General features: G+C 35.7%; 1 protein-coding gene across 11 annotated transcripts in view; it reads right to left on the reverse strand.

Moving 5' to 3' along the window:
• Positions 1-21662, reverse strand: part of Hmbox1 (homeobox containing 1) — a 162518-nt gene that overhangs the window by 16007 nt on the left and 124849 nt on the right. For all 11 annotated transcript variants that reach the window (XM_046423336.2, XM_046423335.2, XM_058572351.1 and 8 more), the window contains one exon: positions 1140-1222. In XM_046423336.2, the coding sequence (XP_046279292.1) occupies positions 1140-1222 (83 nt within the window). The remainder of the gene's footprint in view (positions 1-1139; positions 1223-21662) is intronic.

Consider the following 21662-nt stretch of genomic DNA (forward strand, 5'->3'; position numbering starts at 1 on the left):
ATGCATTACTGTGACTACACTGGAATACACAGTATCACTCAGGCTGCATTTCAGACTTACTATTTTCTTTGCTTTGAATGTAATTTTTTACAAAAAGTACCATGCTTGCCAATAAGGACCCACCTGTACCATTCCCTTCTCTCCTGTCCATTTCCGTTTTTCAGCTCTAAGTCCACAGTGGGTGGAGAAACCAGAAAACAGATTTGTTAGGGTCTTGGTGATATATGGGTACAGTGTTTTCCAGGGAGAGTTCAAGTTCCTGCAAAGCTTTAGGACTAGGACTTTTGGCTTATGTAAAAAAGGGTACAGATTCCTCTCACTTACATACAGTTGGAGCTATTATAGTGTGGCTATAACAATATTGTCATATTGCTTGTAGTAGCAAAAATTGGAAATTATGCCCAACTGTCCATTAACAGAAGGGAAAATAAATTACTGCTTCATTGTTAAAAGACATGGATACATTAGCATATAATCTTTAAGCCATTCAAAGTAACTGGCCAAATGGAAATCAATTAGATAACCTTAACTGAGAATAGTTTTTGGTAACAAAAATCTGTAAAACGTGAAATAGTCAAGTACATGGAATAAAATACTTATGAAGGATTTAAGTGGCTCCATTGACTTGCACAGGAACAACAGGACTTTAAAAGGGTGTTACCTAAGTTTTTCCTAAGCAGAAGTCATCCCAATGTGGGGAGGAGACAGGAGCCAACTCAAAAAGGAATACAGAATCACACAATGTATAACAATTGTTTTAAAAAAAGAAAAATCTATCTAATCTTTTTATTAGCAATCTTATTTAAATATTTCAAACTGTGAGTTCATTTTGGACTTGATATATTTATGCTAAATTTTGGAAAGAAAAATCTATACATAAAATAAAAAAATCTTTCAAGGTCTCAAACCGTTTGCAGGGTCTCTCCCTGGAAATTCGAGTGTGTGTAAGCATTTGATTCTGAATGCCATAATATCCCTCAGAAGTACTGTTTGGACAGGACAAGACAAGGCAGTGACCTGCAGAAGGATGGCACAGGCTGAGCAGAGAGCACTGACTTGAAATGAGTCGGAGATGCAGTGGCCTAAATGATGCAGTGTAACAAGAGCAGCACACAGAGCAGCCTGGGCTCGGCCCTCACCTGGCTTCTGGATAACTGCATTGCAAGCATTTGCAATTTCTTCTCTCTTTGCTTCATCTGGGTATTGATTCTCGTTGAAGTAACTGCAGAGGCAACCAATAAAGACACAAACTTTTTACTTTTCTAAATGTGCTCTCATAAAAACACCAACTCATTGAAAAACATGTTCTTCCTTAAAATGTACCATTCAAGTGTCTAGTTCAGGTGGTCTTCCAGAATTTTCTGTAGAATAGAAATGGACTCTTGTAGGCTGTTCGGTATGGCAGCCACTACACATGACTACTGAGCATTTGAAATGAAGCTAACGTAAGGGAAAGAATTTTAACTTTTACTTAATTTTAACTAATTAAACTTATATAGCTCTATGTCACCTAGTGCCTAGCCTATGGTACAGCAAAAGTGCACACACTGCTGTGTTTCATTAAAAGATGTCATCAATATAAAAGTTATTTTTGATATGTATGAGTGATTACTGTCACAATGCCCAGGACTATTTTTTTTTTTTGGTCATATTGTTTGTATAGCAAAAAACTGGAAATTATGCCCAATTGTCCATTAACAAAAGAATGGCAGAAAAAATTATGGAATATTTATATTTATACACAGCTATTTAAAAATGACTAGAGAAATAAGTTAGCACTCTGTCCACTGACTTGGAGGGATGTTTATGACATATTTCTTTTCTTTTCTTCTTTTTTTTAAAAGAGAGGGGGGGGGGAATTTTTTAATATTTATTTTTCAGTTTTCAGCGGACACAACATCTTTGTTTGTATGTGGTGCTGAGGATCGAACCCGGGCCACACGCATGCCAGGCAAGCGCGCTACCGCTTGAGCCACATCCCCAGCCCAATTTTATGACATATTTCTAAGTGCAAGAAACCATCTGCAGAATAATATGCATTATCAGAATTTTAAAATTCCAGTCTATGTATACACCAATTTGCATGGATAAAAGCTGGAAAAATATACATTAGCCTGAAAATACTAATTATTCATTGTGGGGAAAAGGGGTTTAGTAGGAGGATATTTAAACATTTTCTTTGCATTTTTCTTATGTTAAAAAAGTAGGTTTACATTTTTCCTATGTTAAAAAAGTAGGTATTATTTTTGCTCAATAGTACTTTTAAAGGAATTTAGACTTGCTACATCTACCCTTTTATCAGACCCATGAGACACTCTGTGGGAACAGAATGCTTATTATTATTTCTACTCTTTCTACCATCTATGAGTTTTGGGAAACAAGAGAATATTCCCAACTTAAGCCTGGAAATGTAGGATAAGGAAATGACCCCTTATCAAATTCTAGTACCTACTATTTCTTCAGGGACACTGCTGCAAAAATACCCTGGAGTAGTACCCCCACACCCACCCAAACCTCCCAAGTCTGACTGCTGCTGACCCATGCTCTGTCCAGCTTTCTCCACGATGGCACCTTGACCACCCTCCCCACAGTTTCCTTCTGAATCCTACGATTTAAGCATCTTTTCCTGTTTGATTTCCTGCTATCATTTTCAGGGCCCACTGTTCACTCTGAGGATTTTCCCAAGTCACTATCCTTGTAACTGCTCCATTTCTATACATAGGATTTGCGGACAGTACTGTGCGGAGTGTAACAGGCAGGAATCTGAAAAGACATCCAGAGGAGTGCTGTCTGAGCTGAGCCCTGAGGATGGGCTAAGCTACTTAGAGCCTCGCTTGACTATTCAGAAGTTTCCAAAAGTTTATGGGGGGCTGAGTCTCCCCTCACAGTAACTTTGCATCTTGATCTGCTGCTGCTCCCATAGCCTAGAAAAATGGAACAACCTTGTAAAGATTGCATTACTGTGCTTTCTCTTGCCAGTACATCTGTTTTTTGCCCTTCCCCCAATGTAAATCTTGCCTATATTTCAGGGTACAGATCAAATATTCACTCTTGGCCAGTCAAGCAAATTTTCTTTACCTTATAAATCCCATAGCACTCATCTGTTCCTGTCTTACAGCTCTTTCAATTTGTATTATAGTTACCATTATATGCATCTTTTTTCTTCTATATAGAAAACCACGAGGTCAGAGTGCAAGTCTGAATCAACATTCCTCCTTGGCACAGTTGACAAAGCAATAATGATGGACAGAATCACCACCAACCCAATGTGGGGCTTCCAAAAGAAATGACATCACAGTCTGTGAACTGTTGTCAACTGAAAGTACAGAATTGTTACAAGGCAGGTTTTGAAGGATACATACTAAAATGTTAGAAATTATTATCTCTGGGGAGCAAGAAGGTTTTTATAAGGGAAACACTGGTGGTAGTTAAGATTGATTTTCACATCCTACTTTGTATACTTATCTACTGAATTTCTTTTAAAAATGTGCTATTTTTCATAATTTTCTTGTTAATTAAAGATATTTGAGGAAACACTGAATTAATGAAGAACTAGCTTATTGAATAATACAACTCTGTAAACAACTTATGTTTTGAAAGTTTTGGATCAGATAGAAAATATTAAGATTATGATTGCAGTTATAATGACTAAAAAGATAAAGCCATATTTTTGCAAGCTAAATTAGAAATTGCAATTATTTGTGTTATGTGTTTTATACTGCATTAAAAAGTATTAAATTTTATTTTTAATCTGTAATTTTTCAGGATCTAACTATATAAAATAAAGAAGATGGAAGCAAAAAAAAATAGTAACTTTTTCTAAATTTAAAAGCTCAAGAAAATGCAGTTATTCACAATAGTTTCTCTAGGACTAATAAAGACCTATTGTTATGATTACTTTTAAAAAACATTTTTTAGTTGTAGATGGACACAATACATTTATTTTATTTATTATTTTTTTGTGGTGTTGAGGATTGAACCCAGTGCCTCATTCGTCTAGGCAAGCATTTTACCACTGGGCCAAAACCCCAGCCCAACAACCTATTATTATTATAACTTAGAAATGTACAGCTCAGTTTCACTTCTAAATTCTAACAAATATTTAAAGAACTAATACCAATTCTTAAATTATTCTAAAATACTGAAGAAGAGGGAATTCTTCTAAACTCATTCTACAGAGCCAGCATTGCCGTGGTGCCTAAACCAGAAAAGGACACCACACAGAAAGAAAGCTATAGGCCAATATCCTTGATAAACATAGATGTAAAAATCTTTAAGAAAATACTAGCAGGGCTGGGGTTGTGGCTCAGTGGTAGAGCGCTCACCTGGCATGCGCGAGGCCCTGGGTTCGATCCTCAACACTACATAAAAATAAATAAACAAAATAAAGGTATTATGTTCAACTAAAAAAAAAAAAAAAAAATTAAAAAAATAGAAAAAAAAAAGAAAAAGAAAATACTAGCAAATTGAATCTAACAGTACATTAAAAAGATTATTCACTATGATCAAGTGGGATTCATTCTAGAAATGCAAGGATGGTTCAACACATGCAAATCAGTAAACAGACCTAAAACTAAACAGAATGCAGGAAAAATCTTGATAACAGATGATAAAAAAAATTTAATAAAATTTAACATTTTTTCAATATAAAAATCTGAACAAATGAGATAAGGAAGGAATACATTTCAACAAAATTAAGGTCATTTATCATAAGTTAACATTGTACTAATAAGGAAAATCTGAAAATTTTCTCCATAGGATCTGGAACAAGACAAGAATGCCCACTTTTATCCAACACAGTACTGGAAGCCCTATACAAAGCAGTCAGGCAAAAGGAAGAAATTAAGTGCATCCAAAGAGGAAAAGAAGAAGTCAAATTATCTCTGCAAATGACATAATATTACATATACAAAACTCCAAAGACTCCACCAAAAAGCTCAGAACTAATGAATGAATTCAGCAAAGCTGCAGGTTAAATAATCAATGTACAAAAATCAGTTCTATTGCTATATGCCAATATAGAATTATCTAAAAGGGAAATCAAGAAAGCAACTCTATTTACAACAGGGGGAGGGAGGGAGGTGATACCTAGGAATAAATTAAATCAAAGAGGTGAAAGATCTCTACAATGAAAACTATGAAACCCTGATGAAAAGAAATTGAAGAAGACATCAAAAATGGAAAGTCATACTATTATGATCAATATTGTTCAAATATCGGTACTACTCAAAGCAATCTACAGGTTCAACACAAACCCTATCAAATTACCATCAATATCCTTCACAGAACTAGAAAATACAATACTAAAATTTGTATGGAACCACAATACACCTCAACTAGCCAAAGTAATCTTGAGTGAAAAGAAAAAAGCAGGAGATATTATACTACCTGACTTCAAACGATACTATAACACTACAGTCATAAAAACAGAATGACAGTGGCATAAAACAGAAACTGAGTCCAATGGAACAGAACAGAAAGCCTAGAAGTAAACCCACTCATCTACAATCAACTGATCTTCAACAAAGGTGCTAAGAACATGCATTGAAGAAAGAAGTCTTTTTGATAGAGCGTGCTGGGAAAATTGGATATCCACATGTAAAAAAATAGAGAACCCTATTTCTCATGTTTCAAAAATCAACTTGAAATGGGTTAAAGACTTAAATATACAACATGAAACTACTAGAAGAAAATAAGAAAGTGAGTCTAGGCATTAGAACAGACAAGGAGCTTATGGACAAGTCCCCCAAAGTACAGAAACAGAAGTAAAAAAAAAAAGACAAATGGAATTACATTAAACTAATACGGTTGTGTGCAGCATAAACAACCATCAACAGAAAATAGAAACAACCTATAGAATCGGAGAAAATATTTGTAAACTATACATCTGATAAGCGCTAATATCTGGAGTATATAAGCAACTCATGTCTCACTACCCCAAAGTATTCCATTTTGGACAGTGAGTTACACTCCTTAAGACCACATCATATTATTGACTGATCTGAATTTGATGTCAATTAAAATGATCTGAGTCTTTCCCATATGTACTCTATGAAAGAAAATATGATAATTGATCAGGGGAAAAAAAAGGTAGCATCAAAGAAGAAAATAACTACTCATAAAAGGAGGTATATAAGTTCAAAGAATCTGACTGGCACATAACAGACTTTCAATAAGTATTTGTTTGATCTACAAATAACTGAATAAATGAATACATTACGGAGTACATGAATGGTTCAAGTTAAGGCTTTGGGTGAAACCCAGAATCATTTCTTTTAGGACAAAGACTGTTGGGATCTCACCATGTTGTACAATATCTTCTCCAGGTACATTTGGTGGTTTTAGCTTAAGATATAACTGAATATAATTACATCAAAATTATGCTTATTTTTAAAACTATATAACCAAACTGGACTATCAATGAAGCTGGAAAATACGTCTAATGAATGACTTTAAATTTGGGCATAAGTAATCATTCATTTAATCACTGAAAAATGCTGAGCCCTAGTTTATACCACACAATTGATTAAGGGTGGTAAAGATGAACTAGACAAAACTTCCCAGAGTAGGCACCAAGAGATACAGTGCATACAGAAACAAAGTATTGTGAAAAAGAACCATATTACTTGTATGAACATTGTACTGTAGTAGCAGAAGACATTTGTCCAGAGTCTTGAAAAAAGAGCAAAGGTTTTCAGAGCAGGAAGGGTGGATACAGTGAAAAAATGCAAGGCAGAGTAAATAACATGCATGTACACAAATGAAAGGAATCATGTGAGAGCTTAAAATATTCTTGAAACTGAGCAGGAGTTCAATTACAGAGCATGAGATGGGGTAATCAGGGTTCAAGCGGAGAAAGATTGGGTCTAGACTTTCAAGGATGTGTAGTCAACTTTATAGGAAGACATGGTTTGAAGCCAGGATAATGTAGGATCTAACTTCCTTTGTATGACAATACTTCTGGTCATACTAGAGGCAGAAGCCCATTGGGCAGCTGTAGCAATAGGTTAGGAGACGCCTGGGGTAAATTGAGTCTTGGAGAAAGAGGAGGTGGGATACTTTGGAATGGTACTAAATGCCTTTAAAAAGTCTTAGGAACAGCATGCACAATTTAACTTTTAGATTATTTTGAAGGAACAGATATTTCCTTCCTTTTTCGTTTTTTGCTGGGGGTGGGGATGGGGGTTGGTACCAGAGATGAACTCAGGGGCACTCAGCCACTGAGCCCCAGCCCCAGCCCTATTTTGTATTTTTATTTTAGAGACGGGGTCTCACCAAGTTGCTTAGTGCCTCGCTTTTGTGAGGCTGGCTTTGAACTCGAGATCCTCCCACCTCAGCCTGGTACCCCACTATCTCATCTCCTATTTGAGAGCATCTTTGTGTGAAATGACCTTCAGCAACAAACAAAACTATTTAAAAACTTTCCCATTCTTCTTGTTTTGACTTTACAAAATGAAGTGAAGGCACAGAGATGAAGCCAATGGGAAAACCCTCTCTTGAGTAGAGCATCCTTCTTTTGCTAACCTAAAAAGGCCTAAGAACACTCTGTTTACTTACAGACTAGAACAGTGATATTCCATCTTTTATCTAAAGATAGAAGTCCCTCTAATACTAATCCTACTTTGCAAGAGAGGAATAAGGGCAGAGCTAGACATCAGTGATGCACATGACTCTTCCTCATTCAACCTGGACTTTAGGACAATGAAGGATCTTATTTATCATCAAACCTGTTCATTTGAGAAAATGGGGACCACAACAAGGTGCATTCCCCAAAGTAACAGAGCTGGCATGGATCAGGGCCTCTTCTGGTCCCATATGCTTCCCACTACTGTCTGCTAAAAAGTTGCTGGGAGTTGGGGGTTGATGTCCCCCAAAACTCAGAATATAAACTTATGCGAAGATAGGGTATTTGCCGATGTAATTATGGTAAGGATGAAGATGAGTTCACATTGGGCCCTAAATCCAGTGACAGCATCCTTATAAGAGACAGAATGAATACACAGAGAAGGCAACGTAGAGATGGAAGCCGACACAACCAGGATGCGTACTAAGGATTGCCAGCAACTGCCAGAAGCCAGAAGAGGCAGGAAGTGGGGTAGGGTCTTCAGAGCCTCCAGAGGGAACCAAACTTGCTAGCACTTTGATTTTAGATGCCTGGCCTCCAGAACTATGGGATAATAAAATTCGGTTGTTTCAGGCCCACCAATTTCTGATGTCAGCCATAAGAAGCTAAAGTACATTGGATGAACTACAAAAACTTTTAAACTGAGACTGAACCCAGGAATGCTTCACCACTGAGCTATATTCTTAGTCCCTCCCCCCCTTTCAGCAAGGGTCTTGTTAACTTGCTAAGGGTCTCATTAAGTTACCCAGGTTGGTCTCTAACTTGTGATCCTCCTGCCTCAGCTTCTAAGAGTTGCTAGGATTAAAGGTGTGCACCACTACACCCCAGTGAATATGGGTAGTCTTAAGGGACAAAATGATTAAACCAGTGTTTCAAAAATAGTTAACAATGTGTAAGTATTAATTTTTAAATTAAAAAAATGTATCTAAAATAAAAATAAATCTAGGTCATGTAGTATTCAAAACACCCTACCTCTGATTAAGTTAAAAACGATTTCTCAAAGTATTTTTCTTCTCTTTCAATATTCTCTATTTACAAACTGGCAACATAATCAGGAAGATGGGACTTGAGCTAGTAATACAGCTGCTAACTTACATGTCCAAGCACAGGAGACCCCATCATAAGTTATAGTATATAAAGTGGACTTAATCAATAAAAATTGTTTTCAAGGATTATATAAACGATAACAAGTATATAACTACATAAACAGTTTAAGCCTCTTTTGCTTAAAAAGATATGTATACAACATAAAGAAAAATGACTGAAAATACATCAAATGTTACATATGAATATCTCTAAGTGACAGTATGAAGGGGTATTTTAATTTCTACACTTTCTTGCATTTCCTCATATTTTAAGCTTTTTTAAAAATTGCTTATTTTTATGTATTTTTTGGTACTGGGGATTGAACTCAGGGGCACTTCACCCCCATCCTTTCTAATTTTTATTTTGAGACAGGGTCTCGCTAGGTTGCGGAGACTGGCTTGAATTTGTGAACCTTCTGCCTCAGCCTCCTAAATTGCTGGGATTATAGGCATGCACCACCGTAAGCAGCAAGCATAACTAACTAACTAACTAACTATTTATTTATTTATTTCTAGTACCAGGGATTGGACCTAGGGCACTTCACCACCCAACCAGGTGTGCACCACAATGAGCAGCAAGCATATCTATCTATCTATCTATCTATCTATCTATCTATCTATCTATCTATCTATCTATTTCTAGTACCAGGGGTTGGACCTAGAGCACTTCACCACTGAACCACATCCCCAATCCCTTTTTATTTTTTATTTTGAGACAGGGTCTTACTATAAGTTGCTTAGGGCCTCGCCTCACTGAGGCTGGTCTTGAATTTGCAATCCTCAGGCTTCCAAATCACTGGGATTACAGGTTAACTTTCTATTTAAAAAATATTCTTTAAAAATAAAGTTTGCTGTGTTAAAGCATGAGGAAAGTGGAATTATATATTATTATTTTTAAATAATAAACTTTCTTAGCTTACCTTAATGCCTTTTTGCAACACATTTACATTTAAAAGTTTATTTTGCAAACATTATGGTACAAAAAACAGAAAATGTCCTACATTAATGTCTTTCTTCAGATGAGTTTATTTTTAATTCTACAGAGATGGGAACCTGACCTTTCAAATGCCAATTCCCAAAATACATATGGGATCCCATAGCACAGCTCATTACATACAGATTTAGAAAAACCAGAGTAGATCCTGACAAAGAATCAAGGACCTATGAGCTGAAAGGAGGCATACCAGGTCAACCTCTTTACTATGCAGGTGAGGATTATGAACTTTACAGATGAGATGCTAGGAGAACTGGCTTGCTTAAGGTGGAATGAACTTGAATTCAAGCTTTCTGACTCAGGTCACAGGCTCAAAGGCATCTACCAGGAACAGCCACTATTTGACTACTCATGGTGTTGTTTCTACCCTCTTTTCAAATATGTGATGCAAATTCCTAAGCAAGGAATCCTACAGACCAAAATCTGGTTAATTTCACAAGATTTCCTGGAAGCATGACGTGATGCATCGGTAAGAAACTCATGACAACCCTAGGACCACAGGTCATATCCCATCCAGGGGCTTTTCTTTCTTGGGAAAATGAAATCTAATTGCTCTGGGGACAAAACACTGACCTATCTTTTTTATACCTGGGCACAGAAGAATTACAAAAATCCTGGAACTTCTCACTTGAAGCACATCAATACACATTAAAAGTCAAAGTCTGCAGTGCAGTTATCGTATCTTAGACGAATTAGTACCTCTTCAGACACTAGCAGGAAAAAAGAAAAAAGCTCCCAAATCATTATCAGGATGGTAAGATTTCTTTCTTCACTTACTTAAAGAAAGAAAAACCAATTCGGAGAATTATGGACATGTATGCAATGTGGCCTAACATAAAGTTCGTATTTCCTGAGGTCCTTCCTTGCAAAAGATTCTATGTTTAAGTGTTTTTATTTATTTGTAGCATGATAACTGTCACTAGACCCTACTTTCTATGTGATAAAAAGGTATCAGTGATAACGCTGGATGTAGAAGCTGAGTTTTTAGCACATTTTGATCTATCATTAAGCCTTAGAAACAACATAGGCTATCACTCATCCAATAGCATCTAACCCTAAATGAAGTATTGCCATATTGGAGACTTTGTGCCTGTTTTATTACACAGCAATTAAAAAGCAAGTTAGCTTCTAATGCCTACTACTTTTTATAAACAAAATACACATTTTAAAAAAATTATAGATGGACACAATACCTTTATTTATTTATTTTTATGTGGTGCTGAGGATGAAACCCAGTGCCTCCCATATGCTACGCAAGTATTCTACCACTGAACTACAACCCCAGCCATAATGTCTACTACTTCTTGATCTTTCTGTGAAGACTGTGAAAAGAATGGAGACAATTTTCTGGGGAAAAACAAATATATTAGGGAATAACAGTAAAACTGCCAAGTTCTGGCACTTTGAAAAGTGAAGTGCGTTATCTAGTTCACATTCTACTGAGGCACTGGCACTGGCGTGCTTCTTGCTGCCATTTGCCTCGCCATTAGCATCTCCCTTTCTGTTCGTCAGCCTTTGCTGTAGGAAATAGGTTTACAAAAGAGATTCATAAAGTTGTCTGGAAGATTTGTTAAGTTTCTTACACTTGGTTGACCAACAATCTATTCCAACAGAAAGATGAACACAATAGGATTGATAAGACCATCATCTGCATGATTTTTCTTAGGATCAATACTGTGCTTCTACAAAATGACTACTTCATGCTAAAGGGATATTTTCTGGATCTAACATGAGAACTGGTATTCCCAAGGATCAATCTAAAGTCTTAATCTTATCAAGAAGCAAACCAAGTGGAGAGCAGCATAGATTCTTTTAAGAATCGGATGCATTGATTATCTTGATACTTCTCTGAAGGCAGACAGAAACACAATACTTTACCCAGGGGTATTTAACTACTTTTTCTTAAACATGGCTTTTGATTTCCTGTATTTTGGGGCTGTGACCATTTTTAAGTGGGAGTCAATCAAACTACCAGCACACAGACAAATGAGTCTTCTCTTGCCTTTTAATTCTGATAACATTTGATGAAACACCTTTTTTTTTTTTTTTGTTAATGTGCTTTGGAACTAAAAGGTCATCTACCAACTATACAAGAGATAAATAAACTCCTTCAACTACAGAGCAAAGGTATTTTGATGTCAGACCAAAGTTTACATTCTCAGTAAGATGATGACAACTACATGAGTCTCAAGATAGAACCATAGCTTAGTATGGCCTTTTAATGGGTAGCATGTCAAAGAAAGAGCCAACAGCACAGAATATGTGGATGAGACACTGGTATGATCAGGATTTCTATGGTACACAGTTTTTCAAAGTATAGTCTAAAGATCACTTATAGATGCTTCAAAGCACTAAAATTTCATAGCCTGTTTAAGTTTCCTCAACCAAAAAGCAATGAAGTAGGACAGTTACTCACAACTTACACCAATTGAGATTATCAAACATCAATCACATATGTAAACCTTTGTTCATATTGTGCATGTTGAATCTAACAATGACTTTTTAAAATTTTTAAATTACCTCTATTATTAACATTACTTCTTTTTTTTCTTCAATATTTATTTTTTGGTATAGATGGACAACACAATGCATTTATTTTTATGTGGTGCTGAGGATTGAACCTGGGTCCTGCCCGTGCTAGGCGAGCGCTCCACCGATGAGCCACAATCCCAGCCCCTTAACATTACTTCTTAATGCAATATTATAAGGGCCAAGAACACATTTTATCTTTTTAATAATATTGTATCTCCTAGAATCTATCACAATGACTGATAACAAAGTAGAAGTTTAAATATCTGTGTTTTTAAAAAGTTTCCAGTTAGCCTATATAAATTGATCTTCCTCAATAACGTTTATAACATGATGTTTATAATTCAGTAGTTTCTAGGGTGAACCGATATGCATCATTGGTGACTCCTTACATACAACACCAATATTTACTTAACTATGCTTCAATTCTTTGTAAACTGTGGCCATAGGGTCTGCTTAATTGGCTCAGAGATCAGAGAAATAGGAGTACGTTGTTTGCATAAAATGAAACTGCTGACAAAGCACCTAAATGAGGATGGGGAAAACTTTTAATATGCCTCAAAAACATCATAATTTCTTTTGGCTATTTCTGTTTGACCAAAAAGGAACCAGGAAGTATAATTTGCCAATTTTAAAATGCATTTAAGGACAGTTCATCTTCTTACTGGCTATGAGAAATGGATTGGGATAACTTTACCTGTCAATAAGTGGGAAAGTTTTGTTGTTTTTTTCCTCAAATAGTCTAATGGATTGAAATGAGGTCATGTCCAGGCTCCTGCTGTCTTATATAAATGTTAAGAACTTCCTTCTATTTGCAGAGATACAGGAGGTGTAGTTCATTATATTCCACTTGAGTCATTCCACAAGGATATGAAAGAGGATAAACTTTTTAAAATTCAACTTCCAGTATCTATTAATTCCAAAATTTAGTGTATTCTTCCAGCATTTTCTATCCTAGAACAGCAATGACATCAGAAGAAAAGGAAATAGAGGCCAGCATGCCAGGGGTTGCAGTGATGGCAAAACAACCTGAGGAAGGCAGAGCGCATGTATTTTAGATCCTCATTCACTTCAGACCAGGATAAATGTGTTTTAAAAGACTCACTTATGCTTCCACAAAATCATTTTTGAGTACAATGATCAAACTAAGGGAAAACAACACTGAGGCATTTCAAGGTAATTTTTCTATCTTTGAATTATTTTGATTGGATCTCTTTAAATCTTTCAATTACTTATCCTTGAACTGGAGGCTTTACAAATTTTTAAGATTCTACTCCTTACTTGAGTCTAACACACTTGGTAGGGGAGAGAATAGGAAAGCATTTTGTAATTTTGTTAAAGCTGTAGGGTCTTCTTAAACATTGAATCCCGTCATGTTCAAGTATTAGACCTTATGTACAGCACTATTCTGGCCTACAGCCCTGCTGAGTGTAACCAAACCCTAGTCCATGGAGCACATAAAATATGTTACTGAAATGCCAGGTATAATTTACTTAGCAGATGGTGAAATAATTGATCCTGGCAAATATATTGCCTAAAATTTAATCAAAATGAGTAGGAACACTAAATTTTATAATAATGTATCTTTATTATATGAATCAGCAAAAAAAAAAAAAAAAAAAGGAGGGGAACTCACAAGATTTTTAAACATGAAAAATGGCCAGAATTTCAAGACATTTCCTTGACAATATGTAGACAAGGGAATCTTATTTAGTCTCTTCACCTTAAAATGAAAGGCTTAAAAGCTTTACAAACTAGTTTAAACTTTTTAATTCCTAGCTGATGCAGTGGCACACGCCTGTAATCCCAGTAGCTCAGGAGGCTGAGGCAGGAAGATCGCGAGTTCAAAGCCAGCCCAGCAAAAATAAGGCACTATGCAGCTCAGTGAGACCCTGTCTCTAAATAAAATACAAAATAGGGCTGGGGATGTGGCTCAGTAAGTGCCCCTGAGTTCAATCCTCGGTACCAAAAACAAACAAAAAAACTCCACTTTTTAATTCCTAAGATGTTTTAATAAATATAATCTACTCCCAACCCCAAAATACACTCCTTTTGGCATAAAAAAAAACAAAACTATAAAAGTTATTTTTGTTTCTCAGAACATATTGTGATATGGACACAAATAAAAATGCTTTGAGAAAGATATATATAGTAACTGTGGCAACTCAAGGTCATTCTCCAATCTGACTGCAACCTACCACCCAGCCCTGTTTCCTGCCTGACTGAAAAAATACACATGGTGCTTCATTCCTCCATGCCTTTCCACACACTGCTCCCACTTGCCAGCCATGCCCTTCTTCCTCTTCTGAACCTGTCAAAACCATCCTGTTCTATAGGACTCAACTCCAACACTACCAAAGTATTTATTTTCCTTGTGTCACCCTCCTTGGTGTCCTTACTATACCCTCTAGTGGATCCATCTCTTGTATGGCTTTATCCTGACCCCTTTTTGGCTTAAGGCCATGAAGGCTCCAACTGTCATATAGTGTTTGGCACACAAAAAGAATGACTTTTCTCTCTCTCTCTCTCTTGAGATGGAGGTCTCATTGTGTTGCCTAGACTGGCCTCAAACTCTTGGGCTCAAATGATCCTCCTACCTCAGCCTCTGGAGTAGCTGGAACTACACGCAGGTGTGGATCACCACGCCTGGCTTGAATGACTTTCTTTTGAATAAAGAAATTCTAAGGAGACTTTTATAGACTGAGGCTTAGAAGTACAGAAAACATTAGCTGTTCAGAAATTTCCATTTTGAGAAAACTCAAAATTCCTCCCGAAAATTCATATTAGTTTAATAATTTTATACTATTTAATAATAGGAGACCTAGATCTATTAAAGACCTTGCTTTGTGTCATGCACTGTGATAAACATTTCATAGTCATTAAATCACAGCACTCCTAGAGACAGGTTTAATTACTATAGTTATTTTATAAGCAAGAAACTCGCCTGAGGATACCTAAGTACACCTGAGTATGAGTGGGGATTGGAGCCCCATTTTTTCTGACTCCAAAGTCTGTGTCCTTAACCACTATGCCATTGGAAACATACAAAAGATAAAAAGGATTACAAAAATATACAAATTATTCAACCTTTAAGGCAAATAATTTTTCAAAGTTTTATTACTGCTCTCAATCCCTATCTTTGTGTGTTTATGATGTTTACTTATTATACAATGTTTCTTCTTAAAATTGTTTCATTTATATTTTCCCCTGATTTACATAAGCCACAAATCATTTCAGCATGACATTAAATGTAATAAATTCACCATATTTGACTTAGCCACGTGCTAAACAGCTACCATACTTAAATGTAATGAAGTTGAAAAACAATTCATTGACTTTAGTATTCAAACAAAATCATTACCTTGCTTAGACATATAGCCTCTGTGATCCTAGATGTGAGGGAGAGATTTTCTTCAGTGAGTTTACTCAATTTGACAGCAATATAACAAAGGAGAATGCACAATATAAGTTTCTTTGCAACTATGAAGCGCTGAAGAAAGTTTAGAGATAAACTGAAAAACTAAGAATCAATTTCTTTTAAGCAGTAAGAATATAGGATTTTAGTTTTTTCATTTTATAAAGAAGAAGAAAGTAATTCTAATTATCTAAACAGATAAAATGGTAGGTGAACAATGAGTTCTTTGCATTTTCAGATTACAAAAGCCTCAAGGTATTTATTGTTATAATATATAAACATAGAAATTGAGGGAGCCATAAATAAGCTGATTGCTACATAAGACACTAAAACAGATTATGAGGATATGCATGAAAATTCAGTCCTGGGAAAACTAGTCTTCTGACAGAGCTTTGTGATCATGGAGATGATTTTGTTCTTTGAAGTCAGCCTGTTTCTGTTGTTAGGCTAAGCACCAATTATTGTCCAAAGATTTAACTCTAGGGTGGGTAATATATTCTTACCCAAAGCAATGGAGTCTGAGAGAACAAAGGCCCCACACAAAACAAGAGATTATTTAGAATCATAGAATGATACAGTTTTAGGAACTCAAAATTACATATTTACTAATTGTATAAAAATATGTATATTTTTTAAAGAAATAAGAGCATAATACTTTATTCAGTAAGTATAAGAAACATTAAAGAATAGACTTTGGTTTTGCATTACGATTAACTAAGAAGTAATCAAGAACACAGGTAGCAAGCAGGCAGAGGGTATGCTGAAAATCAGAGTATAAGAGGAAAGAAAAAAGACATGCAGATTTTTTTCTGGCAAATTAAACAACATTAATGAAGGAAGAGGATGAATGATACAGAAAGGATTCAAAAAAGAAAGATTACAGGGGCTTGAGAAGAATAAGAGATGCATTAAAAAAAAAGGGAAAGGATTAAGAGGTCAATGACCTTTTGCCTCATTCATCAGGGTATGCCTACTCAGCGTAAAATCTGGCATATAGTAGACACTCAGTAAATGTTTATCTAGTAAAAGTTAAGGAAATAAGAGTTGAGAGTTCAACAAACAGGCTTTATTAAAAAATAATGTTTGTTGGTTCACAGGACTATTGTTTATGAATAAGCAACTTAACCTCGTATCTTCTATGAATTCATCTACATTTTACTCAACCTCTTTGAATTATAGTTTCTTGGTCTAAAAAATGAACTACATGATCATAAGGGTCTCTTTCTTATTCTTTGCAATAACGGTGACAAGAAGAAAAAACACATGTAAATACATGTATATATGCACACATATGTAAATAATAAATAAAAGAAAATGTGGCTTAAGAAATAAGAGAAACCAAGAGGACTTTCTGGCTAAATTAAAAAAAAAATTTGCAATGGTAATTAAAGGTAACAAAATGGGAAGCAGCATCATGAAAACAGGGCAGGTTAATATTATTTATATATTGCTATAAAAGGACACAGAAAAAACTGATATTCCAGAGGCCCTTCAAGCTTGAACTTATGAGTCTCTTTTATCCTTATTTTATTTTCACATAGGGAAGTATATGCAGTATATCCCTGTATCTTCATACTTCAACATATTTCAGAGTCGGAGAACTAGGAAAAGCAGCAGTGCTCTGGTTGAGATTTTGGTGACTGGCAAAACACTAGGCAAGCTTTGCACTGCAGTTGTCTGAACCACACCCAGTCTGCAGTTAAATATAGAAATCAGTTTCTGGAACTATTGGTTGTCTTAACCTTCACAGTCTAAGCATTCACTGAAAAAAATTAAAAGTAAAAAGGAGTAAAGAAACAGAACGAAACCAAAATCCAAGTACTAATAACTATCCTGGGAAAAATTTCAAAATGCAGTAAAGAACAAGAGGATGAAATTATAGAAACCTCAAGCTACATTTTACAAATACACTTTACAAGCCAATTTCTCTCTCTCATACAAATTCTCCCAGGATGTGTAACACACATGTATAAAATGCATTTGTGTTTTAGGCACACATCTCTAAATCAGGTTATTTACATGTCAGGTTAATGGCAGGGACACCAAATTTAGAGGTATGATTTGATTTTGGTTTGTTATAGTATTGAGATTGTGATACTATTTTTGTTCATGAAGACAGACTTATTCTGAAAACTTATTTTTAGATGCTTAAATTTGGGGGCAAGAGACATTCACTCTCATATTTCTAATGCTGATCTTTGCCTGCTGGGGAGAATATTTTGGATTAATTTTTAAAAGTTGTTCTGCAGATTGTGAAAGTTAAGGCAAAAAGTTACAAAAAATCTTTTCCATTTATGATTTCAGGGATCTGGGTTTACTAATTTTTATATTATTTTACATTGCTCACTGAAGATGAACATGAAAAGAATCTAAGAACAAAAAATACATTACAGTACACTGTTCCATAAGAAAAATAAAATATGATAGCTTTAATTACAAACAGAGAGAGACTCATTTGTCTTCATTTGCATCTTCCTGGAAACAACCAAATACAGGGTCATCATTCAGTCACTGATCAAAAATAACAGCAATAAGTAAGCTTTCCACACAAATCTGACTCTGAAGTAGGTAATCTTAACCATTATATTCCACTGCTTCTGTCATTCCTAGGTATTCTCACATTTATTCCTCTATCTGATCAAAGCTCTTTTTCAAAGTTGCTGCTTCTCTTTCCATCTTGAACAATCTATAAGGAGATTCAGAGATTTCTTTTTTCTGCCTTCCTTGAGATGAGAGTAGGGATAGGTCATCAGCCAGGTCTCTTTTTTCGGTGTCCCAGTCACAGACCTAACACTCTAGAGCTACACCTATTCCCTGAAGACACCTATACCCAGTCTTCAGAACTTCTGACACAAAATCCTTTTTAAGATTCAGAGGCCCATCATTCCTTTATTCCTTTCATTCTAAACTGTTTCTATTCTCTGGTCCCTAGCACCGGGCCTCAAGTTAGGAGGTAGTTTACTGAATGAATAAACAAAGGGACAGGTTTGCAAAAGCAGTCACATTTGGCTCTCACATTATTTGTAGTTTAGGTATTTATAGCATACAATACATATAACCTTTTCCCCCTTGCTAATATGTAAATTGCTTGAGGTAAACCTAGCTTAGTGCTAACATACCACAAATGCTTTATGAATAAATGATCAAATAAATAAATACTAGTTGATAATCTTATTCTATTCTATTTTATCCATTAAAATCTAGTCAGATCCCCCAGGTTGTGGTGCACACCTGTAATCCCAGCAATTTGGGAGGCTGTGGAAGGAAGTGTGCAAGTTCAAGGCCATTCTCAGCAACTTAGCAAAGCCCTAAACAACTTAGCAAGACCCTGTCTCAACAAGGGCTAGGATGTAGCTCAATGATAAAACACCCCTGGGTTCAATCCCTAGTGTACACACACACACACACACACACACTTGATAAAAGTTTAGTCAGGTCCCTTTTTAAAAAAATATTTATTTTTTAGTTGTAGTTGGAACACAATATCTTTATTTTATTTATTTATTTTTATGTGATGCTGAGATAAAACCCAGCATCTCACAAATGCTAGGCAGGTCCTCTGCCACTGAGCTACAACCTCAGCACTCCCATACACTTTTAAATAGAAGATCGAAATATTATGTTGATCCAGCAGCTATCAATACCCACTATTAGAGTTAACAAAGGCCAAGTTCCTGAGTTGAAAACAATCAGTGGGCACCCAAATGAAAATTAGACTCCTCTCAGTTAATAAGGAGAATTCAAATTCATGATTAGCACCATCCAGAGATCCACTCAAGGCTCAGCCATTTATTAGATTTGTGGCCCTAGGAAGTTATTCAACTTCTTTGAGTCTTGGCTGCCTCATTTAAATAAGGACTGTAGTGAGGATTACATGTGAAGGGTAAATACATGTGAAGCTCCTAATAGTGCATTAAATAAATGTTTCTTTCTTTTTTTCTTTTAAAAAGCAGTTTTACTGAGATATATCAAACAACTCACCCATTTGAAGTGTACATTTCAATAGCTTTTAGTATATTTCTAAAGTTGTGTAATCAATTTTAGAAATTTTCTTCACACTCCTACCCCTGCGCAAAACAAAAACAAACAACCAACCAACAACCACATACCCCTTAGCTGCCCTCTGGCCCCAGGCCCCTATCCTTCCCAGCCCTAGACAACCACTCATTTACTTTGTTTCTACAGATTTGCCTATTGTCGATTTTTTCTATAAACAGAATCATACAATATGGTCCTTTATGATAATAAATGCTTCTGGAACCGAATTTTTTAAGAGGTATATTAAGGATTGTTCCCAGGGGTGCTATACCCAGTTGTTTTTATTTTTATTTTGAGACAGGGTCTCTCTAAGTTGCTGAGACTGGCCCTGAACTTGCTATCCCCCTGCCTCAGCCTCCCAGGTAGTAGGAATTATAGGTGTATGCCACTGAGCCTGGCTGGAACTGAATATTTTAGAAGTCAAACATGTGGAATAAATGATACAAAATGATCAGAGAAGAGGAAAAAGAAAAAAATATATTCGAATACATAGATTTGAATGATGCATATTTAACATAAGCCGACGTATATGCTAGGGAGAATACATATTGATGAGGTACTTTGGATATGGCAAGACAAAGAAAACAGTGTGAATCTGCACAAGCTAGCAAGTAGGTATTTGTGGACATTCTCCTCTGAGTGTTTAATCAACTGGAAGCAAGGTCATCGTGAGAAAATGAGGATGGGGAGTTAGTAGAGAGAACAAAGTGTGAAATAATCATTTAAGAAAAGAGGGAAAGAATGAGCCAGAAAGGCATAGTATGATTGCCTGGCAGAATTAAAGATCTACTTGAGGTTCATGGTCATGAATTTAAAATGAGATAAGTCAGCTAGGTTTTAAAGGTTTTAAGTTTTTCTCCAGTCACATTTAGCTGCAAAAATATAGAAACTATGGAATTCAAGAGATTTAACCCAGAATCCCTTTAACCTGTGGCTTTAACTATAACTACTTTGTTGATAATTCCCAAATCTCCATTTCTAGTACCACTAAAATCTTGAGGTAACTTCACAGGCAAAGCTCTAAGCTAGAGAGACTTAGATTGAACAAGAACACTGGTTCAGTGCTGGCTGTGTGGAAGGCATTCTACAATGTGCTTCACACATGTTATTTCAAATGATTTTCTTAACTCTTCTCATAAATAACCACTTCTACTTTTTAGAAACTCAAAATTCCAAAGATTGACGTCAGGTTGCCAGGACAAAGTTTGTCTGGCTCTGAAGTCTATCCTCTTTTCACTTTACCATCATATTTAACTCTTCTTTTAGTAAGTATGGCAGTTGGGAGTCCAGAGATGTTGCATGTTAGCTCAAGGACACACTGCTTTCTAATGGTTCAGAATCTGGTTCCCAGATTAATGCTCTCTGACCATCACAAGCTCAGCTCTCCTTTACACTCCCTGCTCTGTCATTCCTGTGTTCACTCTGCAGTTAGGTTGTTTTTCTCTTCAAAATCTTTTCTGATAAATACTACCTTCTATCCACATCCCATCCCTTTGCTTTCACACTATAGTTGAGCCCTCAGGTACAGGTTACTCCGATTGCCTCTTAATCTGGCCACCATCAATCCCCTCCTCTAATTCACTTGCATATGGATAGTCACTTTCTTTCTCTGAGCTCTTAGGTATAAAATACCTATAATGCAGAACCATAAAAATTAAATAAGATCAATCACATATAACTACCAATAATATCAGTAAGAATATACAAGCTAAATATTGTTTGAATATAAGCTATTACTGCCTTAAGATTTATGAAGGCAAATACTAAGACTAACATATATTTCATATACATTTCGCCTTGGCTCTGTGCTTGTGGTATTTGTTCGAATACTATCTGGATGGCTTTTTTTGTTGTTTTTTGCAGAAGTTGACAAGCTGATCTTAAAATTCACAGGGAAATACAAGGGACCCAAAACACCTAAAACAAGTTAAAAAAGAAGAGACAAGTAGAGAACTCCTATTTCCCAATTTCTAATTT

The sequence above is a fragment of the Marmota monax genome, unplaced genomic scaffold, assembly GCF_021218885.2.
Source record: "Marmota monax isolate L192 unplaced genomic scaffold, Marmota_monax_Labrador192_F-V1.1 WCK01_AAM20220418_F8-fsc00347, whole genome shotgun sequence".
Classification (NCBI taxonomy): domain Eukaryota; kingdom Metazoa; phylum Chordata; class Mammalia; order Rodentia; family Sciuridae; genus Marmota; species Marmota monax.